Source organism: Helianthus annuus, chromosome 10, assembly GCF_002127325.2.
Source record: "Helianthus annuus cultivar XRQ/B chromosome 10, HanXRQr2.0-SUNRISE, whole genome shotgun sequence".
Classification (NCBI taxonomy): Eukaryota; Viridiplantae; Streptophyta; class Magnoliopsida; order Asterales; family Asteraceae; genus Helianthus; species Helianthus annuus.
Window position 1 is genome coordinate 149,983,719 of NC_035442.2, and position 25,406 is coordinate 150,009,124.

At 37.5% G+C, this 25,406-nt stretch overlaps 1 protein-coding gene and 1 non-coding gene across 2 annotated transcripts; both read right to left on the reverse strand.

Moving 5' to 3' along the window:
* Positions 1 to 1,299: 1,299 nt before the first annotated feature.
* On the reverse strand, positions 1,300 to 6,215 carry LOC110886081 (leucine-rich repeat receptor-like serine/threonine-protein kinase At1g17230). Its single transcript, XM_022133842.2, has 3 exons — positions 2,492 to 6,215; positions 2,011 to 2,394; positions 1,300 to 1,737 (listed from the first exon to the last, which is right to left on the reverse strand). Exons 1-3 carry the CDS (start codon positions 5,451 to 5,453, stop codon positions 1,652 to 1,654), a joined length of 3,432 nt encoding a protein of 1,143 aa, XP_021989534.1. The 5' UTR covers positions 5,454 to 6,215; the 3' UTR covers positions 1,300 to 1,651.
* Positions 6,216 to 20,322: 14,107 nt separating this feature from the next.
* On the reverse strand, positions 20,323 to 20,429 carry LOC118483468. Its single transcript, XR_004870757.1, has one exon. It is a non-coding gene; the product is annotated as a small nucleolar RNA R71 (small nucleolar RNA).
* Between the last annotated feature and the right edge of the window lie 4,977 nt (positions 20,430 to 25,406).

Here is a 25,406-nt window from a genome sequence, read left to right on the forward strand (position 1 = left end):
AACCGAACCGAATCTGATACAATATTTTTACTTAAAGAAGAAAAAAAAAGATAATATTATACGTTTAAATGTTTTCTTTGAACAAAATTGAATCACATAAATAATAAGTATTTTAAATCTAATATTTTGATTATTAAAATAATACTATAATGATAAAGGATGTCAGATCTGCATTTATAGAATAATTTTAAATTTCTAATTACTTCCAAGTATGTTCCCCTCATGGGCAATTTGGTGATGACCAAAAAAACAATTTAGTCCCTGAAGTTATTGGTTAGTTAAATAGGTCCCTTAGAATATGAAAACAACACTTTGTATCCTTAAAGACTAATAAATCCTTTTCATATCTTCACAAAGGGATTAAGCCTTAACACTATGGCGTAACAAGCAAATTTACCATGATACATGGAGAAACACACACATGGCTATGAGGTTGTGTGGTGGATTTTTCTGTGACGTACATGATTCAATGAGTCTAGTGGCGGAACTTGAAGGAGATTAGGAGGGGTCCAACCAAATAGAGATACTATTTTTTCAAAGGTAATGGGCAAAACTTACACTTTTAAAGGGGTGCGTTCTAGCCCTTAGTAAGTTCCGCCCACGGATGCATCAGATATAAAAGTCCACAATAATATTTACATTCGAGTCTTACATTTTTAACTTATGATCTACCGACTTTGATGACCAATAAGGAAGGTAATTTGTACACCGGTAAACCCTCATTCGTTTTTTACTTCACACATCACAACAATGTTATAACTCGCTTTTGTTATATTTGATTTTGTCATAGCTAAAATTAATTTCCATACCAAAAGTACCCATTCATTTGACCAAAACCACACCCATGTGCTTGAAACACCCAACAAAGGGATTTGACTAGAAACATAACATGTTCCTTGTACCATAAAGAAGAATGGTTGAAAATGATGGTAGATAGCATCTGATCCTGGATATGAGGAAACAAGAAGACTAAAGAACCAAAGTCTTAAACTATGTGTGCATTTAAAAACTAGTTTAATGAGCCAAAGTCTCAAATTCTTACCTAACAAAATGTTAAAAATGTCAAGGTTCAACTCACTATGTACCAACCATGCCCTTTGGACACACAACTCTTCCTTGATCACAACAGCCAAATTCATCACACTCACCCATAAACCAGACTTCATAAAATTACACCTAACAGATTCAAAATTTAATATCAAGATTCAAATTTAATAATTGGGGTTTATGATTCCCATAAAAAGACAAGAAATAATTGAACTTCATTTCAAAATGCTAGAAATAAACCAGAAATAAGTATTATAGCCCATCTTCAATAATTAGCATACAACCTGTCAAAGTTTATGCAGTATTTAAACTTTAAAGTTCAGTTTAAACTTTAAATAATATCCATAAACAAAGGTTGGAACTTGATCATTAGTGTTGGTATACAAGTTATGACAAACAGAACAAATTCTAGACTTGAATTTAGAGTCATGAGAAACATTTCTGCATTGGATTCTAGCTGAAGACTATTGCTATGACAAAACCGTATGCCGGTTGTTGAGGTTATCTAAAGAACCTGTGAACGTCCCCAATTCATAACTAGAAAATATGTTAAACCGCAAACGTTGTGTCTTTTGCTTTTTTGTACAATAAGAATGAGATTACGTTATTTACTTGGATTATCCAAGGGAGACAAGGAAGATGATCTAGAGTGCCAAGGACTAATCCCGAATTCTTCTTGATTCATATAATCTGCAAATCAAATCAAGTTGAATGTGAATTTTGATTGCATATATCCTTTTAGCTTTGAATAGTGTACTCGATTGCATAAAAAAGTAACAAACTTATGCCGATCTCTTTCTTTCTTTATTTCTTTTGGTTGAATCAAGTTTAAAAAAATGATTAAAGGTAATCACACGGGTAGAAAACGATGACATGGCAGCTGACGTGGCGCTTCACGGTTGGCTACCTTAAGTAATTCCCTTAAAACATTTTTTTTGGCTTAAAATAAGTTGATTATCTTACCTTTGCATGAATTAGCATCATCTAGAGGAGTTTCTGATGACGGTGAAATTGGTGAATTAATTTTGACTTCCCTGGAGTCAATCATCATTGCGATCACTTCTCTCATTGTCGGCCTATTTAGCGGAGATGGACTTGTACAGAACAACGCTATCCTTAAAAAAAGAGTCATCTCATCTGTCGTCTTTTTACAACTCAAATCTAACCGTTTGTCAAAAATATCAGAAACTGGAAGCATCCCATTAACCGATCTTTTAACACACGTCACAAGATCCCCACCTTGATCAAGGGGTTGAACCGGCGGCTTCCCTGTAACTAGCTCCAACAGAACCACCCCAAAACTATATATGTCACACTTTTCGGTCACCTTCATTGTATACGCATATTCTGAAAATCAACAATTAAGAAATTTGAATTTGTGAGAAAATTATAAGTTTGAAATTATATCTTGGTAGTTGGTACTATTAAAGCTAGTAATGCTTACCCGGAGCAATGTAGCCGTATGAACCGGCAACCGCTGACATGGATTTCGAATACGGGTTATCCATCAGTTTAGCCAAACCAAAATCTCCAACATGAGGTTGGAGATTTTTGTCTAATAATATGTTGTTTGACTTTATATCGCGGTGAACAATGTGGGGCCTACAGTCATTGTGGAGATAGCATAAACCTTCGGCTGCTCCACGCGCAATATTGTATCGAGCATTCCAGTCAAGAAAACGAGCATTATTATTGTCATTATTATTATTATTATTATTACTATTGCCGTGAAGTAACTCCCCTAAACTCCCGTTTTCCATGTACTCGTATAGTAAAAGATTCGATTCCTGGTGGTAGCAAAAACCGTAAAGTTTCACAATATTCTTATGCCGGATTTTTCCAAGAGTCGATATTTCAGCAAGGAAGCTACGGTCAACAATGGCCCCACCGCCACCGGATTTCAACTTCTTCACCGCCACCACCTCACCATCACCCATCACCGCCTTGTAAACCACCCCACATGCTCCTTTTCCGATCACAACATCTTCTGAAAAGTTATGAGTTGCTTCAACAAGATCTTGATATTTGAACCCGGCTTTTGGGAAGTAATAATTGTCCAACACATCAGGCTTCACTTGCTCTTCTTCAAGTGGCACACATACGGGCTTTCGGTTCTTTATAGCCCAACAAACACCCATCGCAAAGATCAAAGAAAAGAACCCTACAATACCCGACACAACGCTCACGATTTTATCTTTAGTAAGCCCGTCACTAAACCAGCCCGAATGATGATGCGATCGCCGAATTGAAGGTGGTGAACAGTGGTTTGAACCCAAAACGCATAGCCCTTCATTTCCTGCAAAGTTGCTAGAATCCATCCGTTTAAAAACAGGAGTGTTAGGAACCGCACCGAACAAATGATTGTTCGAAAGGTTACAGACCAAAAGGCTCACTAACTGCCCGATCGATTCCGGAATTTCGCCAACAAGTAGATTGTCATTCAAATACAAAGACTCCAGCATTATCAAGTTTCCGAGATTCTGCGGTATCGTGCCCGAAAGAGAATTATGACTAATATTGAGTGAAATCTGAAGAGCAGTGAGCTGACCGAGTTCAAACGGAACATTTCCGGAAAACGAATTACCGCCCATTTGCAATTCGGTTAAACGGGCTAGTTTCCCGATTGAATTCGGTATTGACCCGTTCATTTTGTTGTCAGACAATTTAAGCAATTCCAAATTTACCAAATTGCCAATTTCGAATGGAACATGACCCGTAAACCAGTTTCTGCTAATATCAAGTCGTTGGAGATTCAAACAGTTCATTAGTTCACCAGGAATGTCCCCAAAAAGCCGATTAGAAGACACATTAAACGTAACAAGCTGAACCAAATTCCCGATTTCAGGAGGAATGTGACCGAAAAAGTAATTATCGGACAAATGAAGCCTTTTTAAGTTCTTTAACTGCCCGATTTCTGGTGGTAATGGTCCGGTGAAGCGGTTTTGATGGAGTTCAAGAGCCGAAAGATTATAAAGATTCGAGAATTCGATAAACAGGCTACCTGTAAGCAAATTGTCTCCTAACATTAGTTGTATAAGAGATTTGCATGACTTTAAACCATGTGGAATGTTGCCCGACAACTTATTCGATCCCAGGCTTAAAAACATCAGTTTCTGAGATTTACAAAGATGTGGAGGTATGGTTCCGACAAGATTATTCATCGAAATATCAAGAACCGAAAGGTTACTACTCGCTCCTATCAACGGAGGGATACTTCCCTCAAGATGATTATCGAAAAGCTGAAAACTTTCCAAAAACGGATTATACTGAAAACCTAAAGGAATTTCGCCAGTCAAATTGTTAATAGAAAGATCTAGTTTCCGAAGCTCTTTCAAATGTGAAAGCTCGTCCGGAATGTCACCCACCAAGAGGTTTTCGAAAAGATGAAGCAGATGGAGGTTTAAAATCTGGCCCAATTCTTTCGGGATGAACCCTGTTAAACGGTTTTCAGAAAGATCGATTTCAACTAGATTAACACAGTTTCCTAATTCTCGTGGAATCGAACCGTTTAACTGGTTGGTATACAAGTACAACCTTTTTAGTTGTGTTAGTTTACCAATTTCTTGTGGAATTCTTCCGGAGAAAGAGTTTGCGTGGAGCGCAAGCAATTCTAAACGACTGAAATTCCCGATTTCTGGAGGAATCTCACCGGATAATAGATTCTGCCAAAGGACCAAACTAGTAAGATTCTTGAGCTTTTGAAGCTCTATAGGAAACGGGCCCGATAAAGAATTTTGAGCCAACCCGAGAACCTCCAAGCTTTCACATTCACTGATCTCACTAGGAATCGGGCCGGATAACAAATTGACACCGGCCCGGATTATTTTAAGTTGTTTTAATCTACCAATGGATTTGGGAATCATGCCGGTTAGATTATTACTGTAAACAACAAGTTCCTGTAACGATACCAGTTTCCCAATGTCCTCAGGGATCACACCGTTAATGTAGTTTTCACACAAGGAAAGGATTTTAAGGGACGAAATTGCGGAAAGTTGGGCGGGGAAAGCATCATGGAATCGATTTGTACAAAGGTCTAAAACTTCCAAGTGTTGACAGGAAGCTAAACCATCCGGAATGGGACCGGAAATGAAGTTGGTGGATATGTTCAACACGGTTAGAAACGAAAGCTTACAAATAGTTGATGAAAGAGAGCCGGATAAATTCAAACCATGAAGGTTTACAGAAATTACCTTGTGATCATTGGTACAGCCAACACCTACCCAATTACAAGGAAACGAATCGGATCGATTCCATGTGTTTAAATTGCTGCTTGGATCATCAAGAGAGAGTTTGAACTCCAACAGCACAGCACCCTCTTCGTTAATCGAATCAACAACGACCAAAACGGAGAGCATAACCGCCATCACCAACCCCACAAAACATTTTTCAAGATCAAGAACTTTCATATTCAAACACCAAACAATGAGAAAACAAGATAGGGAACAAGCAAAGAAGGAACGAAACCGAGTTCTGGTTATAACAATAGAAAAAAAAAATATCAAAACAGCATGATAATAAAAGTGAAAGATGTAGCTATCAACAATCCTCCACTGTACCACTGAATGCAAAAGATAAGTTACTAATCTAAGTATATCTAACCCACTTTTACGAGGTTTTAACGATCACAGACAGCACACAACACACAAAAGCTGGTTGTGGCATTTAATCAAACACTTGGAGGGCAACCCAATTATACGTCCCAATAATAACACCAACCCATAAACTTAATAATCATCATCAAAAAGCGCAACGACACAATTAAATTAGATCACAAAAAGGGTGATCAACGGGTGACATAAATGACAGGATGGGCTAGATAAGAAAGAGAGAGAAAACCCATACATACATACATAGATACATACATAAATACATACAGTTGGGACCAGTAAACTCATAACAAAACTGATGTGAGTGTGAAATGAATGACATTGGTGGGATGAATGAAAACAAAGAAAAGGGAGTCAACGAGGAGAAGGCTGCATGTGAAAATGAGGGTCGGATAGAGACGAGACATATGGTAAAAGGTGAGAGCACGATCTCCGCCATTGTTGCTGGGCCTGACAAAATGGGTGTTGAAGAAATTAGAGCTGCTGCTTGTAGTTGTAGTTGTTCTGTGGGTCTTAGGATTCATGATTTGGGTTCTACTGTGGGTAGTGGAGGGGTGAGTTGGAATCTATGTGTTGTTAGTGTTTTCTGTGTGTCATGTTCACATAATTTCAGTCGTTGGATCATCCTTCTTTTCAACTAACATCCGTGATAGATATGTATACTCCTTTTCTTTTCTTTTCTTTTCTTTTTTTCTTTCTAGAGTAGATAGAAGATTAACTACTTTTTTTAAGAAAAAAAATTGGTTTTTGTTTTTGAATATTATATAAATATTTTGTAAATGATTTAAAGTTTAAAACTACATGATGAAAGAAAAGTATCATAATTTTTATGTTGTTTTTGGTTGTATTAAGGATTAAGAGACTTGCACTTTGAGTTTTGATTTTGCAATAAAGTAAGTGAAATCCAAGAATGTGGAAGTAGGAATCTTGATGGAGTAATTGGCGGGGCAACTTTATTATTGGTTATAAGTGTAAAAGGTAAATGTTATATAGATGCGAATGACTACCAGAGCAGCTCTGGTAAGAGGTGTGAAGGTTTATCCACAGGTCACGGGTTCAATCTCGGGTCAGTTGGGTTCTTGCACGGGGCTTAGGGCAGACCGATCCAGAGGTACCGCATTGCAGGCCGGCGGATTTTAACTTGAGCGGGTACGCCTAGAGGCGGCCAAGGTAACCGGTTGATCCACTCCTTTAAAAAAAACGTTATATAGATACAAGTTTATATAGAACTAGGTTAGAATCTCGTGTATTACACGGGTTGGATAAATGTAATTTTATATATTAAATAATAAAAAGTTATATCTTTATGAAACCCGCATATTGTACGATTTAAATAAATGTAATTTTATGTATCAAATAATAAAAAAAAGTTTTATCTTTAAAAACCATGTGTATTTACACAGATTAAATAAATGTAATTTTGTATACTAAATACTAAAAACGTCGTATCTTTAAAAAACCCGTGTATAATCAGGTTGAATAAATCTACCAAATGATAAAAAAAAATTACATCCTTAAAACCCCCGTATATTACACGTGTTGAATAGATCTAAAAAAGAGTTATATCTTTAAAAATCATATGTTTTGTATATTAAATACTAAAAACGTCGTATCTTTAAAAAACTCGTGTATAGTCGGGTTGAAAAATCTACCAAATAATAAAAAAAAAATTATATCCTTAAAAACCCCGTATATTACACGTGTTGAATAAATCTAATTTTACGTAACAAATGATAAAAAAGTTATATCTTTAAAAACTTCGTGTATTAGACGGGTTATATAAATGTAACTTTGTATAGTAAATAATAAAAGTTACCTGCATTTTACACGAGTTGAATAAATATAATTTTGTATACCAAATAATAAAAAAAGTTATATATTTTTAATAAATTAGGATAATATTTAATATTAATTTATTATTTATATATTTAATATAGAGTAAATTACAAGTTTTGTCCTTTATGTTTGTCCCAAATTTCAAGCGTTGTCCTTTACCTTTAAAATTGATGAGTTTTATCCTTAACGTTTCAAAATCTTGCACGTTATGTCCTTTAGGGCAAACCCAGTTAATATTTTTTGTTAAATCTGATCATGTGCAAGGCACATGAGGGCATTTTTGTAATTTCATTTTTTTAATAAATGGAAACAAAATATAATTATTATATGTTATATACATAAGCACACACACTCTCTCTCCTCAATTAACATAACAGCCTAGTTTCAGTCATCATCTCCCCCAAATATGAATCCTAATTTGCGCATCCTGTTTCACATCAAATTCGAGTTATATGATCACAATTAACGAATAAAACCTTAGGGCTTTTGAATGGAAAATGAAAATGAGTAGGATGGTGGCTTTCTTACCTCCGGAGAATCACTGGCATAAGAAACCCACTTGCATCTTAATGACACCAACACAAAAAATGCTAAGAAAAAATGGAAAGAGGCTGAGTTTTAAGTCTTGACCTCCGGAGAGAATGTTAGAATGATAGGAACAACAACTTCACTATATATCATTCAGGTCACTCGTGGGTGACTTTACCAAAATCAAAACCAACACACCAACAATAAAATCCACCAATTCCACTAACCATCTTCATCGAAATCAAAACCAATATTTATGAGCATCGTCGGCACGTTGCATGTGTGGTGTGGTTGTGATGCGGTGGTGTTGTTGTGTGGTTGTGGTGCTGGTGTGGTTGTTGTGTGATGGTGGTGCTCGTGTGGGTGTGGGGTGGTGCAGAGGTGGTGTGTGGCGGCGACAGGTGGTGGTAGTACCAGCGGCGACAGGTGGTCGTGAGGGTGAGAGTTGGCCCTAAACAGGGAAGGGCGAAGCTTGATTTTAGGTTATGGTTGTTGATTTTGGGTTGTGGGTGTTGATGATTTTGGGTGTTTTTTTATGGTGACGGAGGTGGTTGTGGTGGTAGGAAGTAGGAGGTCATGGTGGTAGATGGTGGTGGCAGGTGGTGTTTCTAAAGAGAGAATGATATAGAGAGAGAGAGAGAGAGGTGAGGGAGATGAGCTTAACATCGATGGATGATTGTGTAGGTTTGTAGAAGATAAGCTTTTTATAAATATATATTTAATATTTTTATTAAAAGGGTAAAAAGACAAATTTGCCCTTATGTGGGGTGTATGTGACCAGATTTAACAAAAAAAAAATTAACTGAGTTTGCCCTAAAGGACATAACGTGCAAGATTTTGAAACGTTAAGGACAAAACTCATCAATTTTAAAGGTAAAGGACAGCGCCTGAAATTTGGGAAAAACATAAAGGACAAACTTGTAATTTACTCTTTAATATAAGATACGTAAGAAATAGAGGTATTTGTTTAAAATATATTAAATTAACAATTTAGATTTGAGGATAATATTTATTAAAGTATGATAAGTTTTAATATTAATTTATTATTTATTTATTTAGTTAATATAAGATAATTATATATTTGAGGATGCCTTCAAATGAATGACACGTAACAAAAGTTGGTTTATTTTATTATCGTAGATGGGACAAAGGTACAAGTATATGGTAAATAATTAGGGTATTAGGTTAGTCAAGTTACACTAATCTTTTTCTAATTGGTCCTTAATGAGTCAATCTAACACCCTCTATTCAGGCGTTTAAGAGGTAGGAGTGGGAAAGAAGGGAATGACCCTAATCTTGAACTCTCGAAGTTGGATAATCAAATCCTAAAAGGTCAATTTTAAATTTTGTACATTTGTAACGACTGTTCTTTTAAAGTTAAACTACCAAATACCATTGGAGATAAATGGACACACATATTTTTATATTTTTCAAGATACTTTCAAGAGTGTTTTGGAATTAGTAATTTGCTATATAAAACATATTTTGGTAAAAGTTTAATCAAATGGAACTCGGGTTGAAAACCCTTAATGGTAATATCAAATTCATAAAATGTAAGAACCGTACCAAGAATATATAAAATTCCGCATTTGATTTGATGATTAAACCCAAATTCATATGTTCACAAAAAAAAGTTTAGCTAATATAACGTAAAAGTTTGATTACATAAAACTAATCCACATTTTTGAAATCCCAAGAAAATTTAAACAAAAATCAGGATTAGTAAACGTTCGGGATGTTCGATTCATGACATGGCTTGATCTCCATCCAGTGATTTATTACCTACCATAAGATTCCATACAAACGTTTAGTGTATTAGTTAAATGATCACACACGTTTAAAACCAACAAAGAAAACAATTTTTTGGTTCAGCGTGCCCTCGCGACACGTAGGGGCTTAGCTTTCCCCATCGAGTGACTCGGGGGAGGTATATTTGACTTTTTTGTCGACCAGCTCCCCCACATGGTTCGGAGGAGACCAATTTTCAGCAGGTTTCCAATGTTTTCAATTTTTCCCACACCTAGCCAATTTTTCCAAGTTTTCACCAAGTCTATATCCAAGTTGGTCCAAACCCAAATTGTTACGCTTAGGACTTTTCCTTCAAGCTTTAAACCCAAAATCCATAATCTGGACCCGGATTCTTTAGTTTCCAACTCTTTCATTCGGTTTGGTGTTTTACCCAAACCGACCCGTTAAGGGGCATTGGGCATTATAGTTCAATGCTCCCATTTCCTTATTATCTTTCTCATTTTCCCAGCTACAACCACCAATTGTAGTTAGTAATAATGGACAATACCTTAGCTTCTACGACTCTGTGGGTCGCTTATACCTTGGTTTTACATGTCTATTCTTCATGTGTGGCCCTATAAACCACAAACGACCCGTTTAGTTTGCCACTTATAGTCTTCATTAAAACTATGGGTGGCGACAGTCGTTTATCCATTTCCCACCATGGTCCGCGACCATGGTATTTCTCGATAGGCAATACATCCGCTTCAATGATCTCGTGGGGTCATTTATACTTCGGTTTAACATGCCCCCTTTATCACGGTTTCATTAAGTTTCAATTTCCACATGACCCAAAGGGCCTTGCATATCAATTTCTAGATAGCTTTCAACATCATCAAAATATAATCTTAGTAATTGTAACCATGTAGCTACTTACCTTAGAGCCTTCCCTTTTTGCGAGCTTTCTTTCCAGCTTGGCTTCCCAAAGCCTCACTTGAGTTACCTATAGTTTTAACCCAAGTGACCATTAGCATACAAAACTCACTCATAGCCCTTTTCATCAAAGGTTATCAACATTCACACTTCTAGTCATTTATCAACATTTAATCATCATAATTTCATGTTAAATGGCTAACATCTACATTTAAACCTAAAAATGCTAAAGTTCTATAATTTTGCTAAAATCAACTTCATCTTGATGCAGTTTCACATGCAATTAAATGGCTCAATATCACTTCGTTAATCAAAGTCTCATAACGAACCGATAGGTTCAAGAACAATGTTCTTTTCTATTAAAATTCAATCAAAAACTGAAAAACGATAAACCCTAGATGCCCTACTTATACTAAACAATTAAAGGATAAACATGGAAATTATTATTCAAATAATAAATAAAATATTTTGACTCGATCTCTTCCAAATAAGTAGCCATCTTCAGTTAGCTTTTGTGCGGGTCGAACACATGCGCGAGTTCAGTTCGGTTCACTTGTTGGGTCGGATCTCTTATGAGGGTTTTAACCTAGAACAACCATACATACGATTTCTACATATATTTCTATTCATATCATGATTCTAAACGAAATTCACACATCAATTACATCATAACATCAAAACCCATCTATCATCAAGATTCATAAGATTCATGATACGCAATTTCACCACATACATTAGGTTTGTAATGGATAGTGGTTCAAATCTTCAAGCATGCAAAGATTACACACTCAATTTACTTGTGATTTGGCTGAATTTGAGGATTGAATTCTAGAGAGAAAACCCTCTCTCTTTCTCTCTAATCTCGCCACCCACACACACTACCTATGTGTTTTAATTGTTTTTAGCTTTTATACATCAAACTTTCCATAGTGTTCTATTTCAATTCTATGGTTTGGTTTGTTATTAAGTAACTCATAACCTACTTATTTATACTATTATCAACAAATATTAACTAGGTTAAATATACCTAGTTATAAAGCTCCATTTTAAATATCATAATAGCATGATAATCGAATTTTAATATTTTGAGAGTGTTACATAAACTCACTTAAATTGGCGAAGACATGATCAATTGTTAGTTATAATGTTGAAAATTGGTAATTTGAGCATGCTGAGGAGATATACGAATTATGAGTTGACATAAGTAAAAGTGTTTAAGACTGCAATAAGAATAACAAAGATTGTGAAAGGACTATTTGACATAACAAAATGACTACACATAAATTTTCTCAAACGATTATACATTGACATTAGATTTTTATAAAGATCACTATTGTATAAAGTTAACTAGTTCTGATATCTTTACATGTAATGTAATAAAAGTTAAATATATATGAGATAAGTGACGCTTAAGCCGTGTTTGGCTAACCATATATATATAGAACTCTAAGCAAAGTAGGATTAGTTGGTGGAACATGCTTTGTATATGTGGTCAAGAAACGAAATAAAAATAAGAGTAAACTTTCATTTTGTTCTCTGTGGTTCGTTCGTTTTAACGGTTTTGTCCGGATGGTTTAAAAACTATCATTTTGCTCCAATACTTTACTATGTTTTTTTCCAATCAGCTCTACGATGCTAACTCATCTAAATTGTTTGTTAACTGTAAGGGTATTTTGGTAACTTCAAATATAATACTAATGGTATTTACTATTTTGATACAAGTAATGATTTTATATTATACATGATAAAGTAATATATATATATATATAACAAAACACATATCTTTGTAATCTCTCCTCTCTCTCTCTCTCTCTCTCTCTAGACTCTCTCTCTCTCTAGCATCTCTTCTCCATCATCAACAACCACCACCATCATTAGCCACCGCCACCACCCCCACCCACTCCAAATGACCACCACCACCACTGCCACCCCACCCTAACCCCGACATCGGCCTCATCACTCCAAACAGCCGTCGACCATCCATCTACAAAATCGTATCGCCGCCTCTATGGTTTCCGACGTTTTAAGGCCTTAAAAAGCGATGGTGGCTTTAGGTGATTCCAGGTAAAAAGGCGTCAGATGTGGTGGTTTTGGCCGGCTGGAACCCTAGATCTGCTTAGGGTTCAAGCCAGATAGTGGCGACAAGGGTTAAGACATATTTGGTTGTGGGTGTTTACTATTTTGTATGTGGTTGTGACACGATTTTACAGATGGTTGTGGTTGGATTGAGGGTTTGTGAAGGTAAGAAAAGGAGAAAGAGAGTGGTGGTGGTGGCAAGTGGTAATGGCAGGTGTGGTGGTTTTGGCCGGCTGGAACCCTAGATCTGCTGAGGATTCAAGCCAGATAGCGGCGGCTAGGGTTAAGACAGGTTTAGTTGTCGGTGGCTACAATTTTGCAGGTGGCGGTGGTATGATTTTGAAGGTGGCAGTGATAGGGTTGAGGGTTTGTAACGGTAAGAAAGGGAGAAAGAGAGTGGTAGTGATTGAAGGCTAGAACAGGTTGTACGGGAGAAGGGTGGAGGATGGTGATGGGGGTGGTGGTCGCCGGGTGGTGGCGGCCGGAGATGATGGTTATATCTGGTAGAGAGAAGTAGAGAGAATATCAATAAGTAAAAAGACAAAACAGATTTAAGAAATTAATAATAATTAATTAAGTACTTATATATAAAATTACTGTAATACCCCTACCATTAACTGAATGATTTAACTGAGTTAAGAGTCGGGGAGCTGATTGAAAAAAACATAGTAAACTATTGGAGCAAAATGACAGTTTTTAAACAATTGGGGTAAAACCGTTAAAATGATCAAACCATAGAGAGAAAAAGAGAAATTTACTCTAAAAAAATAAATAATCAATTCCTTCATTAGTAATTGGTGAGCGTGGGATACAAGGAGCAAGATGAATATTAGTTGCCAATACCATGAAAAGGTAAAATGGTGATATATGTGTTCAAATTATCTATATGTTAATAAGGCAAAGGAAATGAATAGTAGTTTTTTGCTGGTAATATGTGATTGGGCCCATTTGGAGGTGGAGGCCTCATCAAAAGAGACACGCGTTTGTCTCAACTGGAGGGTGGTGGTAGAAAAGTACCAAACCCTATCATACTAAAGAAAGAGAGGGCAAAGAAAGAATGCAGACAGAGAACGACTTCCACGATGGGTTACGGCCGATGTTCCATGACAGTGGTTCTGCCGTCGCTGATGGCAATAATTTGTCGGAGAAGACATCCGTTGCATCCGGCGGTCCGGTCAATTACTTTCCACTAGAACCCATGTTTTCACACTTTCAACCCATTTTAAGAGAGAAATTTGTGATAATAAGCTAGTTAAATGATTGCTCTGTTTCCTAACGTTAAAGTTTTAATAAATATAAAGGATATTCATATAATTAACTCTTTCTTTTTTTAAGTATCAAGAGGGTTAATTTGTTGTTTTTTATTTATAACGTTTAACTGATTTTATAGAAACATAGATAAACACCTGTAAATAAAATAAGAATATACTTAATTATCATAATAAATGCACCTCCATTTTTACTCTTTATACCTCCCTTTCCAAAAATATCATTTTTATAATTTTTAAATTCCACCCTTTACCTTCTATATATTACATTTTGTTGTATATTGTTTATAACATAATGTATAACATATTAATATCTACATAATTGCCGTTGATTAAAAAATATTGATACTTGCCGTTGATTCTTCTTAAAATTGATCACAACAGAGAAAAAAATGGCTCAGCCCGTTGGTAATTCGATTCTTAAATCGGGTTCAAGACCTCAGCTAGAAAGAGACCCCACAATTCTGTTGCCTAATCGGCCGATGATGTCTCTCATTTGACTAGTGTTTTGCTATATTTTTTAAAATTTGTAACAGGATCTCTTATCAAGTTGGTTTATTTTTAAAGACATAAGGATCGATTAGTCAAAGAGTAAAGTGTCAACAAAGGAGATATTTGGTATTACAAATGACAACAAAAGTAGTTTTCTAATTCTTGGAGGAAGGCTCCATATTGTGAAATTTGAAAAAGCTAAGATTAATGAATGTTTAGAATTCATTCACTCGAAGCACCTTCATAAACGAGGATTTTGTATGAAAATTTTAATTGTTTAAATATTTACAGTGGATGCAATTTTTAAAGAACTTACAAAATAAAAAGGTTTGATTGTATTTATTTAAAAACTTCAAAGTAAAGATCACCTACATTTGAGGGTGCATTTAGCATCACCCTATTGGGTAAATGTTAACAAATCTACCTTATAACATCAAAATTTTGTTTCAGTATGCTTTTCTCCAAAATTAGTGAGGATATCATCTATAACTTCTCACTAAGGTTGATAGTGATCACAAATGAGTTCTCTCTAATCAAGGTAAAGATCACCTACATCGTAGTGGTTTTGTTAACCGATAACCGACATAACCAATGATTATGGTTATGAAACTTTGTTTAATCGACCAATCGATTATGAAGCTTTGATTAACCGATATAAGCGAAACTGAACCGAACTTGTAATTTTAAGTTTATATAATGGATTTATGTTTTACATTAACCATATAGAAGTTTTTTTTTATTAAGATAAAAGTATGTAACAAAATAATCTTGCAATGTGGATGCCCTTTATATTGATGAAAAAATTTAGATGTTATGGTCGTAATTTTTTTTGTTGAAAATTACCTTATTAAATACAATCCCCAATCAGTAGTTTAATAAAAAATATCTGGTCTTGGTTATCGTATAAAAAACACCCAAGTTAAGTCCAAACCATGCACACCCCTATTTATTTCAAAGCTCGATTGGTTAAATAGCCGAAATTAACCAAAACCGAACCATAACCGACTTCATAACCGATTAGCCATAACCGAAGCTAGCGGTTATGATTATGGTTAATGGTAAGAAAAGAACCAAACCGATCCATGCACACCCCTAATTCAAAATATGTTTCTTTTACATTTTTAACGCTTTAAACACTCTCAAAACAAATAGGATAGAATAGTGTTTGATTTAGAAGATACGAAAGTGACCAATACCTAAAGGTCATGCATCTTTTCTTGCACAACGGAAAAGTGATTTGATTAGACCATACGAAGTAGGATGACTTGAAAAGAGGGTGTTATGCGATATGTGGACGCTACGTGAAACGTGACGTGATAAAAAAAAAGGAAGAAGTGGGACGAGACGTGAAAGGGTGACGTTATTCGACACATGACACACACTTTTTTATTATTATTTTATTTAAAAATTATATAAAATCTATTAAATTTAATTAAAAATACCATTAATACAAATTAAAAAATAGCTTAATAAAAAAGTGTTACGTAATTTAAAAAAAACATTACATAACTTAATAAATAAAAACATTACATAACTTAAAAACTAAACGCAAGTAAAAGAAACATTACGTAACGAAAATTAAACGTTGACCAAAACATACTTAACCAAGGAAACTTAATATTTGTCACGCCGCGACGTGTTTGAAGTCATGACCATACATGTGTCTCTACTCGACGAGGGTGACTTGGATGACGTTGTCTTCGTTAAGCTCACCATCGTCGTTGTCCACAGCGTTGACAACCATCTCAAATCTCGAACTAGCCATATAAATAATCTGGAAACGTGAACAAAGTGCGTCCATGGTTTGGCTGGCCTCACCCCTATGTTTACAAAATTGTTGGAAAACTCTTTTCCAAAACGTATACGTGGGTAAGGGAACCCCGTTGTAGGTAACTATTGCAATCCACGATTAGGAAATACCTTCAAAGTCTTCGTCCTTCCATCCGCGACGTCACTCAAGCTACTAGACCCGTCACCATTGAGCTAGTTTATCGTTTAGCCGCTAGTCTCGACGAAAAGCGAGTAAGAGATAGGCAATCCTCAACCCAGTCACCATGAAAACAGCTAATCATGCCACTACCTCACCCAAAGACACCAAATCTCAACCGCGAAACAACAACGGCAAGAAATGAAAGTTTCAAAGCCAAAGTTGCAACGCCATCACACCTGAACACCAATCCCCACAAGACGCAGCTAGAAAACCGTACATTGGTACTCATCCCAAGTGTAACACTTGCCACTACCATCACTTACCGGCTACTGCATGCCACCATTGTACCAATCGTAACCTTTTTTGGGAATCTTGCACTATCTGCCGGAGTGGCCCAACGCCACAAGGTAACCGAATTCAAGCACCACCCTAAAACCAAAATCGTCAAGCACTCGCAAACAATGGTTGAGCTTGCTACAAATGTGGTGGCCCTACCCACCTTCGGCCTCAATGTCCGCAAAACAACCAAGAGCAACAACAACCTCATGGATGTGCCTTCAACATCAATGTGAATCAAGCGCAACACGATAATGAAGTCGTAAACGGTACGTTCCTTGTAAACGTGTAACGCCCTGCTTCTTCGTACCTTCCATAATTAGAAAGTCTTGTTTGTATTTCTATTTTTGAAAGTCTTGTGTTCTTGTAATCGTCCTTTCATTGTAAACGTTGTAAAATCCGAGACTTGGATCATAAATAAACTTTGTATTTCTTTAAATTCATGTTATACATACTTCATACTTGTTCATACGTTTAATTTCGTGAAACAATTGATACAATATTCGTAATTCATGGAAACTATGTGTTAAACTTGCAAATACGTGAAACATGTGAATCATATGTTATTTAGATACATATGATACTTATTTACGACATTCATACACTAAATTATACTTCATCATACTTGTTTTCATATTTCATACTTAACACACCATATAATATGCTTAAATGTCATAAAATACCCTTGATATACGTATACCTTAAAACATTCAATAACTAACATAAGGGACCAAAACTGTCAATATCCAAAACTTAAACGCAGCCCCTACCCCGGGTCGCGGCCCGCGACCCAGCCCCTTACCTGGCTCGCGGCCAGCGACAAACTCGGATCCGCAGATTATATAAAGCAGCTTACGGGATTGGTTGTTTTTGGGTGTTTTGATGTGTATTTCTTGCATATATGGCCAACTACAACCCACCCAACTCTTCCCTATATAACCTAACACTTCTCCAAGCATTTTTCACTTTGCAAACTGATGTGCACAAAATGAAAATATAAATTACATCAATAATGGCTTAAAACTAACCATTTTTTAGTACTAATGTTGGAAAAAAGGTGCTTTTGTCTTCCTTTTGCATTTTCAGGATTAAATAAGCTCAAAATAACAAAAGAAGCAAGAAGACAGCAAAATCCAATATAATTACAAGAAAAGGAACAAAAGTGATATGCCGACCCTCCCAACAGCATCTTCCCAAGCAAAACAAAGAAATCAGAAGACTGGACACGCCCCGTGCTCAGCGAGCACGGGGCCGTGCCCAAGAAGCAGCAGAAAAGACAAACCTATAGAAGCTTCTACTGCCCACTACGGGGTCGTGCCCAGCGGACACGGGGGCGTGGTCAGAATGTTGCAGGCGCATTTATTGTAATTGCGAATTACAATTAATGAAGAGAGAGAGTGTCAGACGGACACGGGGCCGTGCCCAGGCTTCTGTTCATCCTATAAATAGGAGTGCTTGGAGCCATTTCAACTCATCCCTTGGCACACCACCTCTCTCACACTTCACCCACCACCCACCACCACCATAACACCATCATCCACCACCATCATCCATTGTCCATCATAGAGTGTGTAAGTCGTCTCGGGATCCAAGATTGATCGTAAGAGTTCTTGACAATCAAAGGCCATGTTTGCCTAAGTCTCTTACATCACTTGGTGAAGACAAGTGTTTAGTGCAATACTTTTTATTTTTAATCTTTTGCACTTTTTAATTGGTTTTGTATTAATGACTTTAATTACTAGTTTCTTATGTTGAAGGTGATTCTTCCTTATCGTTTGTCCGTGGTGTCTTGGCATTATTTTACTGTCTATATAAAATAAAAGATTTTCACCATTCATATCTCTACGGTCTATATGGAGGTATGTTGGCTACTTGGTCGGGGGTTAAGGGAACGGTTTGGTAAGAGTCTTGCCACTGTTCAGTGTATAGATCCTGCAAAGGACCTGGGTCAAATTTAGTAGGACCTCCTTCAATACCCAAGGGTATTGGATGGCGGGGGTCCAAACTCTTTGACCCCCCTCATAAGTTAAACTACTATTAAAACTTTAACCCAGCTACTTAGGACTGTATCCCTGCTGACTCAGACTACTTAGCTGAGGGTAACGTCACCTTCAAAAGAGGGGCCTACCACATTATGCATTAATAACTTAATTAATTATCTTTCAATAATCTGACTTTTTAGGATTGTATCCTTGCTGACTCAAACTACTGGGTTGAGGGTAACGTCACCTTCAAAAGAGGGGCCTACTACAATAACTAAGATAATCTCTTAAACAAGTGCAAAAGTGCGAAAATAATCAAAGGTTACACTAACACACGAGTCGGATCCAAGTGATTCATCTTGTCTATCTGTTTTTATTTTTATTTTCTTTTTCAGCATTTTAGTTAGTTTTATTTTCTTAGTTTAAAAACCTTTTTCTAACATTTTGATTGATTAGACGTCGAGGATAAACCGGTACTAAAAGCTCTTGTGTCCTTGGACGACCTCGGTATCTTACCAACACTATACTACGTCCACGATGGGTGCACTTGCCCATATGTGTGTTTAGTGTTAGTAAATATCATGTTTTATAAATTTAAAACTTGGCTAAAAAGTGTAAAAGGGCTTAAAATATACACCTAAAACATATACACACTTCACACGCATCAAGTTTTTGGCGCCGTTGCCGGGGACACAAGGATTTTGAGAAAGTTAGGAATCAACGGCCTAATCATTTTTTTTATTTTCTTTTTATTTTTTAGGATTTTCTTAGTTTTTCAGCTTCTGCAGAGCTCAGCACGGGCCGTGCCTGGTCGGACACGGGCCGTGCCCAGCAGTGTTACTGGCAGTTTTTAGTTTTCCGAGTTACAGAAGGCTGACCACGGGGCCGTGTCGGTGCAACACGGGGCCGTGTCCAACTCTCCAGTAACAGGGATCCGGAAAACAATCACTGTAACTCCGACCACGGGCCGTGTTCACTGAGCACGGGGTCGTGTTGAACTTTCTGACCAACCTTCTTTTCTGTTTTTGTTGCAGGACTTGGAACCAGACGCCACTTCTACGTAGTGTATGAGCTCCAGTTCTAATAAAGACACAAAAGAACCTCTTGAAGAACCCGAACGCTTTCTCAGAAAAAGACTGAAAGCTAAAAACCAAGAGAAGGTTTCGGGGAACCCACTTCCAATGGCGGACCAACGTACCCTCATGGATTATCTACGACCCACCGTGGGTAATCTCGGCGCCGCTATCAATGCAACGAATGTCGAAGCCAATAACTTCGAACTTCGACCGCATTTGATACAGATGCTTCAAAACTCTGCAACCTTCCATGGGCTTGTGGACGAGGATCCCCATCTACATATTACTAATTTCTTAGAAATATGTGATACCTTTCGGATCAATGGAGCATCAAATGACGCCATCCGCCTCCGAATGTTTCCTTTTTCACTAAAAGACCGAGCGAAAGCTTGGCTTAATGCCCTCCCAGCGGGATCGGTAAACACCTGGGATGAACTAGCCCAAAAATTTCTATATAAGTATTTCCCTCCCGCTAAAACGGCTAAATTAATGACTGAAATTAATACATATTCACAAGAGGACGGGGAATCCTTATATGAAACTTGGGAAAGATTCAAGGAGCTATTGCGAAAGTGTCCTCATCACGGTCTTGCGATATGGCAACAAGTATCCACTTTCTATAATGGGTTGTTGCCACACACAAGACAAACACTTGACTCTAGCTCCGGGGGACTTTTAGGTAATCGCCGCCCGCATGAAATATATAATCAAATTGAGGAAATTGCTCAAACCAATTTCCAGTGGCACACTCCCCGAGGCAATAAATCTATTGCCCCGGGCGCCCATAAGGTTGATGAAAGCACCCCTTTACAAGCCCAAATCGAGGCCCTTTCTTCTAAAATTAAAAAGTTAGAGATGACAAAAACAGTCTCGGTTATGGCTTGTGAAGGGTGTGGTGGGCCACATGAAAATTAGAGTTGTATGAAAGAAATAGATGACCAACCAGAATTGGTATACTACATTGATAATAGACCTAGGCCGTCGGGTCCTCCAACGGGCACCTACAACCAAGGATGGCGCAACCACCCTAACCTTGGTTGGAGAGAACCCGGCAATAGTAGTAACCAACAAAGCATAAATCAACGAACAAACTTTCAACAACCAAGAAATGAGTCACAAAATTTCCCTCAACAACAAGGTGGACGAGAAAGGCTTGAAGATACTATATCTCGCCTCATCTCCGACACTGAAAAGAAAAACTCGGATAGGTTTCTACAATTAGAATCAAATTTTAGAAATCAACAAGCTAGTATACAAAACATCGAAAAACAAATAAATCAACTAGCCCAAAATTTCTCCGAGAGACCGCAAGGCGCGTTACCAAGTAATACCGAAACAAACCCAAAGGCACAAGTTCATCTCATCACTCTACGGAATCATACCGTAGGTCCCGCGGAAGGGCCACCACCTACTGAGGAGATCGCATCGCCGCCCCAACAAGAGAAGGTTACTACTCCATCACCAGAGCCCACCAAGGCTCCTCCGGTTCCGTACCCTGGTAGGTTAATCCGTCAAAAGACCAATGAGCAATTCGCAAAATTCGAAAGTCTACTAAAACAATTGCATGTCAACATTCCTTTCATTGACGTCCTAACCCAAATGCCTAAATACTCAAAATTCATGAGGGACTTCCTCACTCATAAAAGGAAAATTGAAACATTGCAATTAGTTAACTTAGGCGAAGAATGCTCCGCCCTCGTACTCAACAAACTCCCCCAAAAGAAATTTGATCCCGGAAGCTTCACAATTCCTTGCTCGATCGGGGATTCCCCCGTTCGTAATGCACTAGCCGACCTTGGGGCTAGCATTAACCTCATGCCCGCATCAATGTTCAAAAGACTCGGCTTAGGAAAAACGAGTCCTACAAAGATGAGTATACAACTTGCTGATCGATCCGTCAAATTCCCGCAAGGTGTCGCTGAAAATCTACTAGTCAAGGTCGACAATTTCGTCTACCCGGCCGACTTTGTCATACTTGATATGGAAGAAGACACCGAAGTCCCCCTCATACTAGGGAGGCCATTTCTAGCCACCGCACAAGCAGTGGTGGACATGAATGACGGAACACTCACTTTAAAATATGGGGATAATAAAGTAAAGTTCGGGGTTGAGAAGAGAATAGAGGACGATGACCCGGTCAATTACATGAAGGTTATTGATTCGAGTTTGGATGATGCTCTCCGACGGTGCAACATGGGATGCAAAACATCCCGCTCGAAAAATATATAACCTCACCTTGGGTCTAGCCAAGGACCCTTATAAACGTGGCGCACCACGGAGGCATTCCGCAGAACTATCCTTAGTTTAGTTTAATCTTTTAGTTTTAATTTGCAGGAATAAAACACACTCGGGATGGTCAAGGATAACAAGGGAAACGAGAAACATAGCCCCATGCACGAAAACAAGGCCATCCGACAACAATTTCTTCATTACAGTAAGCTCAGCACGGGGTCGTGTTGTCCAGCCAACACGGCCCCGTGCTGAACATCCTGCAGAAAATTGCCAGTTCAGGTAACTGGACGCGGGCCGTGTTCGCTGAACACGCCCCCGTGTCCAGGCTTCTGTTTCTTTTCTTTAATTTTTATTACTGGCACCTGAACACGGGGCCGTGCCCGGTCACCACGGGGCCGTGTCCAGATTGCCAGTAACATAAAATTTTGCTTTTAACACCATTTTACACATTCAGTCAACCTAAAAACTTGTTTTTGGGACACATTGAGGACAATGTGTAATTTAAGTGTGGGGGATGCTAAAACCTTGAATTTTGCAAGTCCTAATAACAAGCCTTACACAAAACTCTATTGGAAACGCTAATCACCCCAAATTTTTTTTCAAAAATTTTCAATTTTTTTTACTTGTCTAAGTTTAAGTTGGGAATTCGAATTCTAACAAGGTTATATTTTTATAAATTTACAACTGATAGCGTCGTGATAAAAAGAACCAACATAAGAAAATTATGAAACGGCATGACAAGCTTAGTTAAAATTTGATTATATATACTTGATCACATAAAAACCCACTCCCACAAAAGTGAGTTTTGAGCCTTTATTGAGCATACAAATATACATCTTTACACTAAATGCTCATTTTTCGTTTCTTGTGTGAATAGCCGCTTGGTTCTTACGACTCTAGAACTTGCCACGACAATTCATTCCCGGTCCTTACCAACTTAAACCTAAGTAAGTAAATGATGGAGGCATTGGGACTAACCCTTTTTCTTTGAACACCATTATTTTCATTTTTTTACCTACCCAAAAATTCCCCCTAGTTAACCTCCTTTGAGCCTAAACCTTTTCATTTCTTAACCCAAAACCCTTTTACCCACCAAAACCCTTTTTTCATTTTTAACCTTTTATTTTAGTAACAAAGCTCGGTTTTCGCGTGACTTCCTTGAAATATATATATATATATATTTGATAATGAAGTTGGAAATAAACAAACAAAGCTCCTCAAACAAAGGCTTGTTTGAATAAATACTTCATTAAAAATAAAAAGTCACAAAAACAAAATGTTTTACGAAAACCGACGCTTTTTACGCCTTTCGCCCTTTTCTACTAACCACTAACCCAACCACCCACCTTTAACCCAAGCCTAACCCTTCACCCAAAAAGTCCTCTTGATATTTACAAAGGTTTAAAGTTAAAAAGGAGGAGGATTGATTGCTTGGCAAGCTTATGGTAGGAATAAGTTCCATGCCGCTCTCGAGTGATTCACTAAAAAATACACCTTCGGCCGAGTGTGAGTGATTTCCCCCGTGAGGTATGTGAACTTGTATATAAATGGAATTTTAAAGAGGTATGTTATGCCTTAATAAATAATTTATCTTATGAAATGTTTTTAATAAATCATGACGAATAAGATTGTAAATAAATAAAAATAAAACCTAGACGATCTTGGAAAATCCCGACACTCTATGACAAGTCCAAAAACCTTCTCTTCTACCCATTCCATTTGGGAGTGAATAAAGCCACATTATAAAGAGTTTTGCTTGAGGACAAGCAAAGATTCAAGTGTGGGGGTATTTGATGTGCACAAAATGCAACATATAAATTACATCAATAATGGCTTAAAACTAACCCTTTTTTAGTACTAATGTTGGAAAAAGAGTGCTTTTGTCTTCCTTTTGCATTTTCAGGATTAAATGAGCTCAAAATAACAAAAGAAGCAAAAAGACAGCAAAATCCAACATAATTACAAGAAAAGGAACAAAAGTGATATGCCGACCCTCCCAACAGCATCTTCCCAAGCAAAACAAAGAAATCAGAAAACTGAACACGCCCCATGCTCAGCGAGCACGGGGCCGTGCCCAAGAACCAGCAGAAAAGACAAACCTATAGAAGCTTCTACTGCCCACCACGGGGCCGTGTCCAGCAGACACGGGGGCGTGGTCAGAATGTTGCAGGCGCATTTATTGTAATTGCGAATTACAATTAATGAAGAGAGAGAGTGTCAGACGGACACGGGGCCGTGCCCAGGCTTCTGTTCAGCCTATAAATAGGAGTGCTTGGAGCCATTTCAACTCATCCCTTGGCACACCACCTCTCTCACACTTCACCCACCACCCACCACCACCATAACACCATCATCCACCACCATCATCCATTGTCCATCATAGAGTGTGTGAGTCGTCTCGGGATCCAAGATTGATCGTAAGAGTTCTTGACAATCAAAGGCCATGTTTGCCTAAGTCTCTTACATCACTTGGTGAAGACAAGTGTTTAGTGTAATACTTTTTATTTTTAATCTTTTGCACTTTTTAATTGATTTTGTATTAATGACTTTAATTACTAGTTTCTTATGTTGAAGGTGATTCTTCCTTATTGTTTTTCCGTGGTGTCTTGGCATTATTTTACTGTCTATATAAAATAAAAGATTTTCACCATTCATATCTCCACGGTCTATATGGAGGTATGTTGGCTACCTGGTCAGGGGTTAAGGGAACGGTTTGGTAAGAGTCTTGTCATTGTTCAGTGTATAGATCCTGCAAAGGACCTGGGTCAAATTTAGTAGGACCTCCTTCAATACCCAAGGGTATTGGATGGAGGAGGTCCAAACTCTTTGACCCCCTCATAAGTTAAACTACTATTAAAACTTTAACCCAGCTACTTAGGACTGTATCCCTGCTGACTCAGACTACTTAGCTGAGGGCAACGTCACCTTCAAAAGAGGGGCCTACCACATTATGCATTAATAACTTAATTAATTATCTTTCAATAATCCGACCCTTTAGGATTGTATCCTTGCTGACTCAAACTACTGGGTTGAGGGTAACGTCACCTTCAAAAGAGGGGCCTACTACAATAACTAAGATAATCTCTTAAACAAGTGCAAAAGTGCGAAAATAATCAAAGGTTACACTAACACACGAGCCGGATCCAAGTGATTCATCTTGTCTATCTGTTTTTATTTTTATTTTCTTTTTCAGCATTTTAGTTAGTTTTATTTCCTTAGTTTAAAAATCTTTTCTAACATTTTGATTTGATTAGACGTTGAGGATAAACCGGTACTAAAAGCTCTTGTGTCCTTGGACGACCTCGGTATCTTACCAACACTATACTACGTCCACG